General features: G+C 37.6%; 1 protein-coding gene across 1 annotated transcript in view; it reads left to right on the forward strand.

Annotated features, from left to right (window-relative positions):
* Positions 1-336: 336 nt before the first annotated feature.
* Positions 337-13,917, forward strand: part of EFCAB3 (EF-hand calcium binding domain 3) — a 154,595-nt gene continuing 141,014 nt past the window's right edge. Inside the window, exons 1-10 of the mRNA XM_061392259.1 lie at positions 337-437; positions 1,035-1,088; positions 1,582-1,686; positions 5,744-5,797; positions 6,448-6,552; positions 7,630-7,683; positions 8,220-8,324; positions 11,428-11,478; positions 12,348-12,452; positions 13,016-13,069. Of these exons, the coding sequence (XP_061248243.1) occupies positions 1,626-1,686; positions 5,744-5,797; positions 6,448-6,552; positions 7,630-7,683; positions 8,220-8,324; positions 11,428-11,478; positions 12,348-12,452; positions 13,016-13,069 (589 nt within the window). The 5' untranslated portion in view covers positions 337-437; positions 1,035-1,088; positions 1,582-1,625. The remainder of the gene's footprint in view (positions 438-1,034; positions 1,089-1,581; positions 1,687-5,743; positions 5,798-6,447; positions 6,553-7,629; positions 7,684-8,219; positions 8,325-11,427; positions 11,479-12,347; positions 12,453-13,015; positions 13,070-13,917) is intronic.

Raw genomic sequence — 13,917 nt, forward strand, 5'->3', positions numbered from 1 at the left:
TAATGGTCAAACAGTTTAGCAGTTTGGGGAAAAGCAGAGCAAAATTAGGTTAAATTTCCATTCTAGTTTACAAAGCAACTATTTAAATCCTCAGTACACTGAGAACTGTGGTTTCTTATTCTCAGTGTTATGAAAGCAAGTCTTCCCTTAGGGCTATAAGTTCTAATTCTCTCCCACTCTTGACTCCACTAGGCAGATTTTACTGTGCCTTTATCTTTTACCTAGCAGCTGGGGATAGTGATGTATAAACATGAACGATTTTGTTTCATATCTTTAAGTAGTTAGATAGTTATTAATATTGTCAACTATACTCACCATTTCTGTTTTTGAAGGAGAAAAAATTAATGTAGAAGATCTGAAAAATATTCTGGAAGGCTTCGGGATAGAATTCACACCTAAAGAATACTCGGAACTGGTGAAAAACCTGCCAGTTGATGGTAAGCATTTCAAACAAGATTAGAACTTTGAGAAGGGTTAGTCTTAGGTGTTTAAAACAACTTAAAAAAAAAAAAACTATACCTGCTAGATATCCTAATTTAAAAACCACAGAAAAAAGAATGTAAGAAATTTTAGTGTAACTTTGTCCTTCCTTTGGAAAGTGTAATTCTTTCTTTGGGAAACTCTAAATACCAACTCTATTTTCTTGAATCCTGCCATTGGATACAAAAATTCCTTTTATTATATTTGGTTCCACCCTCAAAACTAAAAGTTAAACTGAGAAATGTAAGGAAGAAAGTGAGGATGGGAGAAATAGAAGAGTAGGAGAATGAAGAAAAAAGTCAAAGAAAAGTGAGGGAAAGACGTGTTCATGTTCCAATTAAGGTGTTTGCCGCTAATTATTGGTTCTACAGCCAGACACAGCACTCAGAGAGTTTTCTTTTGTCCATAGTTTCAAAGTCACTGGAGGGCAAAAATCAAAGTTATTTCTAAGACAAATCATTTTAAAGCATGTTTGTGAAATTATACCTTTGTATTGTCTCTCTTCAATTTCTATATCCTTTTATCTGTGATGTCGATTGTGCCTTTTCTTACAGATGATGGGAATATATATGAAAATAGATTGCTAGATGGTGTGAAATCTTTCAATGGTAAGAAGCATGATGAGAAGAAAGATAAATAAGATTCTTCTGCCTTACATTTGCAGTAATATTATTGTCTATTCTCTTGTGGATCTTACCACCTCACACATAATTTTTTATGTGATTATTTTTTATTTGTTTTGAATGTATGTGCTTTTTTCAAATAGTTTTTCCTGCTTAGTAAACTTTGGCTTTTATTAAATTTATTTGCAAAGCAAATCTAAAGTTGGGCCTATATAGAAAATGTGAAGTAAAGAATTGGCAGTAGTTCTGGGCATTCCTTCAGTGTAACTCACTGGAGAATGAATTTGTACCTTGTTAAGATTGTCCTCAAGACCATGCAGAAATTACAATTCTAATTCTATTTTGTTCACATTGTGCACTTGAACATTTTGGATCAGTGATATTTTTGCTGATAGTCCTGGTTGTATGGAAATTGACTGAAATTTTCTCTATTGGAGAAGTCATTAAATTTCCCTCGTGTTCCCAAATGTTTCTGTAGGTGGGAAGGTTGATGTCAGTAATCTGGAAAACGTTTTGGGAAACATGAAAATCAAATTCCCAGATAACAAGCTCAAAGATTTGGCACAAAACCTACCAGTTGATGGTGAGCATCACAGATGATATTAGACCTTTTAAAGAAATTTAGACTTATAAGCTTATGTTTGAAAATTTCTGGCACTAAATCTGTTTTGGTGATAATATCACTCTTTAAATCTTTGAGAAGAGCCCAGTCCTAACATAAGAGACTATTTTGACTTGGTGTGTTTTCAGTGATCTCAGTATGCACGATGGTACATGTGCTACAGTGAGTTATAGGAGTTTAACCCTTTACTTGAAAGAAACTGAAGAAGGGCTTATTACCCACAGAGAAGAGGTTTCTAATTTCAGATTAAGTATATGATTTACATTTATTTTAAAAATCATATCACCCGCCTATACATTCCTGTTGGAGCGGGTAATTGAGAGAACATGGCTGCCAGTTGACCTGCAAACTGGAGTCAAAGCAATTGGAGGATCCTCACTGCCCCCCTTGTGCTTAGAACACCCACCGTGTCCACTGTTCCCACAGTGAGAGTTGTGCTCAAGCAAAGAGCCTTGAGAGAGCAATGTGTTGTTGAATCCCATCTGGACGGTATACATGACTAAACCCAGTTAAAGTCTCTATATAAACTTTTAAGATTCTGGTGGGCAGTGCAGAGATCTACTTGTCTTGTGGTCACCAAAGGCAAGCCTCATATGTAAGTTTCCTTGCTTAGAAACCTTTCAGCCACCCATCTGGAGTGGTCTGCTCTTACTTTGCTCTTCCCCTGCCCTCAGTGTACAGATGGCTGGTTTCAGATTTTACCTGGGAAGCTCCTTAGGATTCAAACCAACAATTCCTTTATACACTTGCAAATTACCAGTTTCCTTATCCCTTCCCCTGTGTTTTGGCACGCGCTCACATTATTCATCCCTGACCTTATCTCTGTCTACATTAAGAACCTTAAACAGCAGTATTTTATCTTTCTTTATTTTATTTATTTATCTGTCACTGTGCTGGGTCTTTGTTGCTGTGTGCAGACTTTCTCTAGTTGCTGTGAGCAGGATCTTCTCTGTTACGGTGCGCGGGCTTCTCATTGCAGTGGCTACTCTTTTTGAGCACTACAGGCTCTCTAGAGCACCGGCTCAGTAGTTGTGGCTTGCGGGTTCAGTTCCCCATGGCCTGTGGGACCTTCCCAGACCAGGGATCAAACTCATATACCCTGCATTTGGGAGGTGGATTCTTTATTACTGGACCACCAGGGAAGTACTCTTTTTATTTACTTATTTATTTTAATGGAGGATAATTCTTCACAACGTTCTGTTGGTTTCTGCTGTACAACAGCATGAATCAAGCATGCGCATGCTTAGTAGCTTAATTGTGTCTGACTCTTTGTGACCCCATGGACTGTAGCCCACCAGCCTCCTCTGTCCATGGGGATTTTCTAGGCAAGAATACTGGAGTGAGTTGCCATGCCTTCCTCCAGGGGATCTTCCCAACCCAGGGATCGAACCCAGGTCTCCCATATTGTAGGTGGATTCTTTACCGTCTGAGCCACCAGGGAAGCCCAAAATTTTGCAGTGGATAGCTTTCCCTTCTCCAAGGGATCTTCCCAACCCAGGAATCAAACCAGAGTCTCCTGCATTGCAGGCAGATTCTTTACCAGCTGAGTACCAGGGAAGCCCCAATCAAGCATAAGTATACATATATCTTCTACCTCTTGAGCCTCCCTCCCTTCCACTTTAGTTTATTAACATTCATATAATGCCCCATTTTAATCCTCTTGCCTAACATTCACTGTGCCTACCTTCCAGAGTCCAGAATTTCTCTGTGTCCATGTCTCTAGAGAATAAATTTCTGGTTTTCAGGGAATGGGCAGGGGGGTGAGAGGAGAAGTGATGGTGGAGTGGAATTTGGACAAAATGGGAATACAAGAAAGGGTAATAACTAGCAGAGGAGGGGAATGTTGTTAACTTGCCTGTGTGTACTAACTTGCTAGCAGTCCCCTTGATGTTCATTCCTACACCTAACCCGATACTCTGTATCTTGAAACTTTTTAGGATTCTTCTTTGTGAATTATGCCGCTTTTCATTAGTGTCCCCTCATAGGCTTTTAAGTTCCCTGGTGGCTCAGACGGTAAAGGGTCTGTCTACAATGCGGTAGACCCGGGTTCGATCCCTGGGTTGGGAAGACCCCTGGAGAAGGAAATGGCAATCCACTCCAGGACTATTGCTGGAAAATCCCATGGACAGCGGAGCCTGGTAGGCTACAGTCCATGGGGTTGCAAAGAGTCGGACACAACTGAGCGACTTCACTTTCACTTTCTTTCTTTCTTCCTTCCTCAGCTCTGCTGAATTAGTTACCACTCTCCTACTTGCTTTCTAATTTTCAAATGTTTGTGAAGTCTCTTGTTCATGAGGATTTCATCTCCCATAAATGTCTTTTGAGTACATTTATTATTACTTTCCTATCATTTTAGTGAAGTTCAAGGAGAGGAGGAAATAAATACTTATGGGTAGTAAAAGCATTTTGAAAAGCTACCCTAGTTAATTTAATTGATCAAATTTAAATAACTGAATGCAGGCTGAGATTCCCATTTAAAAATTGGAAGGTGTAAAGCTTTTTAATCCTCAGGCTAGAGACACCCTCATTATGTACATAAAGAGCAAAGATAAGCATTTGTAAACCCAGATAGTATTCTACTTTCTTCAATGAATCACATTATCTTTCTATACATAATTAGTTGTTATACCTTTGGTGTTGAATCTGTGAAACCAGAATGGATTTTCCTTGCTCTCTCTGATGGGAAAGCTAAAAGAAAGATCAAAAGCCTTTTCTCACCTGCTGCTGCTAAGTCGCTTCAGTCATGTCCGACTCTGTGCGACCCCATAGACAGCAGTCCACCAGGCTCCGCCGTCCCTGGGATTCTCCAGGCAAGAACACTGGAGTGGGTTGCCATTTCCTTCTCCAATGCATGAAAGTGAAAAGTGAAAGTGAAGTAGCTCAGTCGTGTCCGACTCTTTGAGACCTCATGGACTGCGGCCTACCAGACTCCTCCTCCATCCATGAGATTTTCTAGGCAAGAGTACTGGAGTGGGTTGCCATTGCCTTCTCCACCTAGACTTAGTGAAATCAATAATAAATGAAGGCTCTGTGAGGATAGGAACCATGTCTATGCTGCTCACCATTGTGTGTGTGTGTGTGTGTGTGTGTGTACTCAGTCGTGTCTCATTCTTTGCAACCCTATGGGCTGTTGTATCCCTTAGTAACGAGCACAATGAGTGCAGATCTTTGACACCTATAAATGCTTGTTGAGTGAGAAATAGAATTAACTAGATAATATGTTAATTTAGCAACTACTCAAGACTCTCAGCAAGAATTTTCAGTTGTGTTAATCAGTAGGTGTTACCTGATCGTTATCACCAATGTGGAAATTTAATGTAAAATTATACTGTGCTATATGTAGCAAGAGACCCCAAAGCATAAATCTGATAACCAAATGTATGGGGAGAATGTACTGGAAACTACCCCAAAGGAAGAATAAGATTCCATAGTAATAAATAGTATTCTGTTTTTTTGGTAAGAAAATACGAATAATGTGCATAGTTCTAGATTTTTTTTTTCTTGGCCTAAAATGTACTACATCTGCAATTCTGGGAAATTATACTGATTGAAGAGATAATTCTCATTATGTTCCATTCTACTGTTTAATTTTAAACTGTCTAATATTACTATGGGCATCCCTAACTTGTCTGGATGGGATACAGAATAAATAGACATATTTTGTAATTTAAAGACTCTCATAGTCTTTGATTATGTAATGAACATTACTACTACAAACAAATGCAGTAGATTAAGCTACCTTGGGGGTTACAGTATGGGGTAGTGTTAAGTGGGGAAATAGGTAGACTTTAAGTTCCAAAGTGAAAGTTTTTATCCTTATTGCTGGAATCTGATACAGTAGATGGTGTAAAGCCACCAGAACAAACCTGAGGAGGGAAATTTTCATATGCATGCACGCAGAGACTGAGATACTAAGAGGGAGAAGAGAATAAATAATGAAATTAATGCTTAAATATTTTAATAATCTTTTTAAATCAGTCTACAATTGTGTCTGTATAAATTGTGGCTTATGTTTTAGTGTTTGGCAAGACTGATCTGCATAAACTGCTAAAAGAAATAAAGAAAATAACAGGTGAGCAATACATTTTGTGAAAAGATATAAAACTAAAATGCAAATACTCCATGTTTACATACAGATGTAAAGCTGTTTTCTTATTTTGTCATTGATTTTTAACTTCTGTTTTTGTAACAATTAAAGTTGATTCTAATGACATGAAGATTACATTGGATTATTTATGTTTTAGCAAAACATATCACTATTTCTCTATAACAAGTTCTGTATTCTCTGAAACTTTTTTATTTTGTGATTTATTTCAGTGGCCAACTCACCTATTCATTCATTCAAAATACTTATTTCATGTCTACTGTAACCCAGTAAATGTTAGAGTGAAATTTTGATAGAAATACAAATAATGTGGTTAATGAAGATAATTCATCTTGTAATTCAGACAAAGAGAAACACAAATTCTACCTGATGGTTAATACAATTTAGATGAGGTAGCTGCCTGTACATAACTTAGATCACTTTGCCTCCTATATATCCCTTTACCATGAGCTGGGTTAACTTCTTTGAGGTCCTTAAGAGCATTAGAAATAAGTATTTTGTTTAGAATTAAAGAAATAACTTCCGAAAACTGTAGAAAACCCTGTACAAGCTTTAGACACTTCATCGTTTGGAGTCAGTAAGCAATTCTCATCTGTAACCATTCCCATCTTTTAAAGGAGAAAAAGTTGAAGCCAAAGACATACAGAAAACACTAAGAAACCTGGGAATAGAGCTCACAAATAGGGAAATCTGGGAGCTGTTGAAAATATTGCCATTTGCTGGTAGGTATTTGATGTATGTATCTGTGTATGTATCTCTGTGCTTGTATAAACTTCATTGTGAGAACGTCATAAAAATGGGCCATTCTAGTTGTGTATAAAAATCTAAAACACAAAAATACCAATCTTTAGCTGTAAAGAAATTAGGCCTTTAACATTTAGGTTTCTCATTTTGAAAAGCTATAGCATCAAACCTGAGTCCTGCCATTAAGTGAAATAAATCAGAAAAAGAAAGACAAATACCATATGACATCACTAATATGTGGAATCTGAAATATAACACAAATGAATGTAGCTACGAAACAGAAGCAGACTCACAGACATAGAGAGCAAACTGTGGTTGCCAAGGGTGTGGTGGCAAAGGGGAAAGGATGGATTGGGAGTCTGGGATTAGCAGAGGCAAACGATTACATACAGAATGGATAAGCAGCAAGGTCCTACAGTACAGCACATGAAATATATTCAATATCCTGTAATAATTGATAATGGAGAAGAATATGAAAAAGAATATATGTATGTACAATTGAATCACTTTGCTCTACAGCAGAAATTAGCACAACATTTTAAATCAACTATACTTCAATAAAATAAAAATTTTTTTAAATATTACTCAGAAATGAATGATGCATTAGTAGGGCAATGTGAAAGAAAAGTCTTAAATTAGCAAGAAGGTGGTGCTTATGGTAAAGAACCCATCTGCCAATGCAGGAGACTCAGGAGGCATGGGTTGGATTCCTGGGTCAGAAAGATCCCCTGGAGGAGAGCATAGCAACCCACTCCAGTATTCTTGCCTGGAGAATCCCATGGACAGAGGAGCCTAGCAGGCTACAGTCCATAGGGTTGCAAAGAGTCAGACATGACTGGAGTGACTTAGTACACACAGAGAAAGAAAAAGGAGAACTCAGAGTGGGGAAAGAGGTAACATCTGTTTCAGTGAAGAACGTGGATGTAGAAAATGTAGGAATATAACTTAAGACAAATTTTTAAAGTACGTAATTATGAAATTATGTTCTTACTACCTTTTTTTTTTTTTACTGTCCATGTAACTGTATCTTACCTTAAATGTGTCTTATTTTACAGATGATAAAAAGGTAGAGAAAAATGATTTGCTCAATCACATCAAGGCTTTTCCTGGTAAGTGAGAATCATAATAAGAAGGAAAGTAAAACTAAGACTTGCAGATTTTACCTTAATTTTCAAAAGGCTTATCATTCCACAATAATTAGATCATTGATCTTATTATCCCACTAACCTATAGGTCTCCTTTAGATGCAATTACATCTAATGTGATCATTTATAGTTCTCTGACACAGTAAGTTTCATATATACATATGCAACTTATAATACATAAAAATAGCATTTGGGATTAGTATATAAATAAAATTGTATATAATTTACATAATATATAATTAAGTTCCTTCTAAATACACCTTTCTTGAAAACTATGGAAAGGGCCCCTGAAATGAACCACAAATATATTCTTGACTTCCACAGTATGTCTTTATTGTGGAAAGTGTTGAAGACATTTCACATGTAACCATAAATAGCTTTTTTTTTTTTGGTCATTATGCAATAGATTTGTTTCATCTAGTTGCAGTTGGTGCATGAATATAACCAGCATTTTTTAAAAATACCAGTTCCTATTTTTTATCACTTCATTCTTTCTTAAGGTGGGAAGTGTCATGTCTCTAAACTGGAAACCATCCTGGAAAACTTGGGTTATGACCTGGAGAATGAGGAAGTTGAGGACCTGAGGAACCACCTGCCAGTTGATGGTGAGCATGTAGTCATGGCTTTAGGGAAACTGAGCTCCTCTAATAAAACTTCCAGATGTGTTCATCTGAGAAATTTTATTATCTCAGATTATTAATGTTTAAATAAGATCAGTAATCTGTTAAACAGTGATTCCTACCTGAAGGGCTAAATTTTGATGGCAGTGAGAAAATTGACAGACCTAAGAAGCAGGTAGAGAAATGAAACAGAGAAGCACTTTAAAGAAAAAAAAGCCAGAATTGAAAGAGACACGTGTACCCCAATGTTCATCGCAGCACTGTTTATAATAGCCAGGACATGGGAGCAACCTAGATGTCCATCAGCAGATGAATGGATAAGAAAGCTGTGGTACATATACACAATGGAGTATTACTCAGCCATTAAAAAGAATACATTTGAATCAGTTCTAATGAGGTGGATGAAACTGGAGCTGATTATACAGAGTGAAGTAAGCCAGAAAGAAAAACACCAATACAGTATGTTGCTAAGTCACTTCAGTCGTGTCCAACTCTGTGCGACCCCATAGACGGCAGCCCACCAGGCTCCCCTGTCCCTGGGATTCTCCAGGCAAGAACACTGGAGTGGGTTGCCATTTCCTTCTCCAATGCATGAAAGTGAAAGTGAAGTCACTCAGTCGTGTCCGACTCTAGTGACCCCATAGACTGCAGCCTACCAGGCTCCTCCATCCATGGGATTTTTCAGGCAAGGGTACTGGAGTGGGGTGCCATCGCCTTCTCCGTCCAATACAGTATACTAATGCATATATATGGAATTTAGAAAGATGGTAACGATAACCCTGTATGCGAGACAGCAAAAGAGACACAGATGTATAGAACAGTCTTTTGGACTCTGTGGGAGAGGGAAGGGGGTGATAATTTGGGAGAATGGCATTGAAATATGTATAATATCATATAAGAAACAAATCGCCAGTCCAGGTTCGATGCAGGATACAGGAAGCTTGGGGCTGGTGCACTGGGATGACCCAGAAGGATGGTATGGGGAGGGAGGTGGGAGGGGGTTCAGGATTGGGAACACGTGTACACCCGTGGCAGATTCATGTTGATGTATGGCAAAACCAATAAAATATTGTAAATTTTTTAAAAATTAAAAAAAGACAACATCAAAAAAAAAAAAAGAAAGAAAGAAAGAAAAAAAAAAGCCAAAAAAGAAATTTAAAAACCAGTCAGGGAAAAAAAAATGTAAAAGTCTCTTAAATCACCATAAAGTTGCAAGAGAATTCCAGAAAATCATCTACTTCTGCTTCATTAGGGCTTCCCTGGTGGCTCAGACAGTAAAGAATCTGCCTGCAATGTGGGAGACCCAGATTTGATCCCTGGGTTGGGAAGATCCTCTGGAAAATGAAACAGCAACCCATTCCAGTATTCTTGTCTGGAAAATCCCATGGGGTAGCAAAGAGTCAGACACGACTGAGTGACTGACACTTTCACTTTTCACTTTCTGTTTCATTGACTACACTAAAGCCTTTAACTGTGTGGATCACAACAAACTGTGGAAAATTCTTAGAGATAGGAATACCAGATCACCTCACCTGCCTCGTGAGAAACCTGTGTGCAGATCAAGAAGCAACAGTTAGAACCAAATATGGAATGACAGACTGCTTCAAAATTGGGAAAGTAATAGGTCAAAGCTGTATATTGTCACCCTGCTTATTTAACTTATATGCAAAGTACATCATGAGAAATGCCAGGCTGGAGGAAGCACAAGCTGGAATCAAAATTGCCAGGAGAAATATCAATAACCTCAGATCTGTAGATGGCACTACACTTATGGCAGAAAGCAAAGAGGAACAAAAGAACCTCTTGGTAAGTGAAAGAGGAGAATGAAAAAGCTAGCTAAAACTCAGCATTGAGAAAACTAAGATCATGGCATCTGGTCCCATCACTTCATGGCAAATAGATGGGGAGAAAAACGGAAACCATGATAGACTTTATTATGTTTATTTTGGCTCCAAAATCACTGCAGATGGTGACTGAAGCCATGAAATTAAAAGACTCTTGCTCCTTGGAAGAAAAGCTATGACAAACCTAGGCAGCATATTAAAAAGCAGAGAGACTTTGCCAACAAAGGTCCATAGAATCAAAGCTATGGTTTTCCCAGTAGTCATGTATGGATGTACAAGTTGGACCACAATAAAATAAATAAATTTAAATTAAAAATAAATAAAATCATAAAAATTAAAAAAAAAAAAGAAAGAAAATTGAACGCTGAAGAATTGATGCTTTTGAACTGTGGTGTTGGAGAAGACTCTTGAGAGTCCCTTGGACTGCAAGGAGATCAAACCAGCCAATCCTAAAGGAAATCAGTCCTGAATATCCATTGGAAGGACTGATGCTGAAGCTGAAGCTCCAATACTTTGACCACTTGATGCGAAGAGCTGATTCATTGAAAAAGACCCTTATGCTAGGAAAGACTGAAGGCAGGAGAAGGGGACCACAGAGGATGAGATGGTTGGATGGCATCACCAACTCGATGAACATAAGTTTGAGCAAACTCTGGGAGATGGTGAAGGACAGTGAAGCCTGGCGTGCATTCCATGGAATCACAAAGAGTCGAACATGACTGAACGACTGAACAACTACAGAAGTATACAAATTAGATGAAGGAGTCAGCAACGATTGGAAGTTTTGGTGGGTGTGGAGTTGGAAACATGAAGAAAGTGCTGTGTAAGGGTTGCATGTGGAAGTAGCCAGCTACAATATTTTAGGCAGGTGAATACATTGGTATTGCAATTTTTATTGTGTATGAATCCTGTAATATTAACAGTAAGGTGGTCAAGCATCATGGTACTCCTAGATTCTAAAGTAGAATAGGCCAAGTGGAGAGTAAGTCAAGCAATGTTTTTAAAACTTCCTATCACCATTGTGTATAGAATTTAATATTTTATACTATAATTTTGTCTTCTATTCTATATATTTATCATTTATAAAACTTAATTCTTCAATTCCATGCCCAGCTGGGGTTTATTTATAGAACAACTTAGGGTAAACTTCTGAATTGCAGTGTTTTGTTCTACAATATAAGGTCTTTGTAACACTTTCTGGGTCTAATGAAAAATCTGTGTCTTACTTGTACTTTATCCTATAGATGAAAAGGTTAAACCAAATACTCTCATGGAAAATGTTGAGTCATTCAAAGGTGAGTGAAAGTTTATACAGAAAAATCATTTTAACAAAATGCTGATGGTTTTCTGTTTTGCTTTTAAATATTTTATTCCTATCATACTGACATTGTTAATTCTTTTAGTATATCAATGGTATCTTTCATTCTGTGATCCATATTAGTTTGGGGTGTATACTTTTTAGCACAACTATTATTTATCATGTCTTGGTAAAATATCTTGTATTCTCTGAATATTTTCAATAATGCATATCACTTTTACATTGTTTAAACAGCTAAAAATCTATGTTACCACAATAAATGGCAGAAAAAAAACATTGGCATAAATCTTTTTATAAATAACATTACACAGGAACTTCCCTGCTGACTCAGACAGTCAAGAATTTGCCTACAATGCAGGAGACCCAGGTTCAATTCCTGGGTCAGGAAAATCCCCTGGAGAAGGGAATGGCTACCACTCTAGTATTCTTGCCTAGAGAATTCCATGGGCAGAAGGGTCTGGTGGGCTACAGTCCCTGCGGTTGCAAATAATTGGACATGACTAAGCAGCTAACACTTTAACTTTTTTTTTTTTATCACATGGGCAAATTAAAAGTAATATGAACACTATCATTACAGAATTATTTCTATAGCCATTTATATTATTGTTTTAGGCCTCTATACAGCTACCATTTCAGAGTGTTGATTTATCCCATTTTTATTAGCGTATTCAAAAAAATTTTCTCTCTAGAATTAAGATTGAGTTCTATCTGATATTTCCTTAGTCTTGACTTAGCATTGGCCAGCCCTGTTCTTAATCCTGCAATTAAACTTAGATGATGTTCATAATTTAGACTCATTCATCATGCTTAAGTTTTTCATCAGTCATTATTTTCATCTTTTCCAAGGAGCCAAGATTAATGCTGATGAAGTAGATGGTGTTTTGAAAAACATAGGGATAGAACTCACACCTAAGGAACGCTGGAAGCTGCTTAAAACTCTACCACTTACTTGTGAGTATTTATGATACTGTTTTTGTCCTCAGAGGAGCTTAGTGTGAGTGTATTTATTGTTGGGGTAGGTAGGAATCATTAAACATTTATTCAGTGTATATTTATATTCAACATGTTTAATGAGCACTTCTTAGGTTATAGGATTAAACACAGAAGTTCTTGCCTTCATGGAGGCTATTGTCAGAGATAGAGCTTACTCCATTGGGATTGAGCTTGAGAACATCATAAATGAATAGATTTTTTAAATTGATTTTTTAAAATTTAATTTAGGATTTTAATCTTGAAATGTCTAATAGAAAAATAAGGGGGGAAAAGAGGAAGTGATGTTAAAAAAGGTCAAATCAGAGAGACTGAAAATTTCAGCCTAGTAAAGAAAGTTTAGAACTTTCTCTACCCCTTAACTTTATTCTTAAAACCAAGGAAGATAAGGATGTGTGGATGAGAAATTAGATACATCTAAAAGGCAAATAATGTAACATTATTGTCTTTATAAAATAATCTATTCTCTTCTTATGAATTGCTGTATCACATTTCTGTGTTAACAATAATGACTTCTCTTGTAGATGACAGAAAGTACTATCAAAAACGGTTGTTACAGGGTTTAAAGACTTTCCAAGGTGAGTGTTAAGAATAATAAGTCAAGTGAAAATGAAGTTTTTGACCTTTGTATTTCCTTTTGGAAGTCCTCTTAATTACTTAATGGTAGTAATAGCTAATTTCTCTTGAGTGTAGTGCCAAGCACTGTTCTATATACTTTACATCTACTAACTCATTTAAACCTCACAGAAATCTGTAAGTTAGCTTCTTTTGGGCTTCCCGGGTAGCTCAGTGGTAAAGAATCCACCAGCTCAGTGGTAAAGAGATACAGGAAGTGCAGATTCAATCCCTAGGTTGGGAAGATCCCTGCAGGTGGAAATGGCAGCCCATTCCGGTATTCTTGCCTGGAGAATCCCATGGACAGAGGAGCCTGGAGGGCTACAGTCCATGGGGTTGCAAAGAGTCAGATCAAATGAGTGACTGAGCACACACACTAGATACTTTTCCTAAGTCAGGTACCATTTTACAGATGAGAGATGCTAACTCATTTGCCTAAAGTCACTCCATTTGAACTTGGGAGGATCATGATTTGAACCTACATTCTTAACCGCTCCCTTTACAGGGGATCTTCCCTGGTGGCTCAGATGATAAAGCGTCTGCCTACAATGCGTGAGACCTGGGTTCGATCCCTGGGATGGGAAGATCCCCTGGAGAAGGAAATGGCAAAGCACTCCAGAATTCTTGCCTGGAAAACCCCATGGACAGAGGAGCCTGGTAGGCTACAGTTAATGAGGTTGAAAAGAGTCGGACATGACTGAGGATGGGAAGATCCCCTAGAGAAGGAAATGGCAAAGCACTCCAGAACTCTTGCCTGGAAAGCGCCATGAATGGAGGAGCCTGGTAGGCTACAGTTCATGAGATTGCAAAG

This window comes from Bos javanicus, chromosome 19 (assembly GCF_032452875.1).
Source record: "Bos javanicus breed banteng chromosome 19, ARS-OSU_banteng_1.0, whole genome shotgun sequence".
Classification (NCBI taxonomy): Eukaryota; Metazoa; Chordata; class Mammalia; order Artiodactyla; family Bovidae; genus Bos; species Bos javanicus.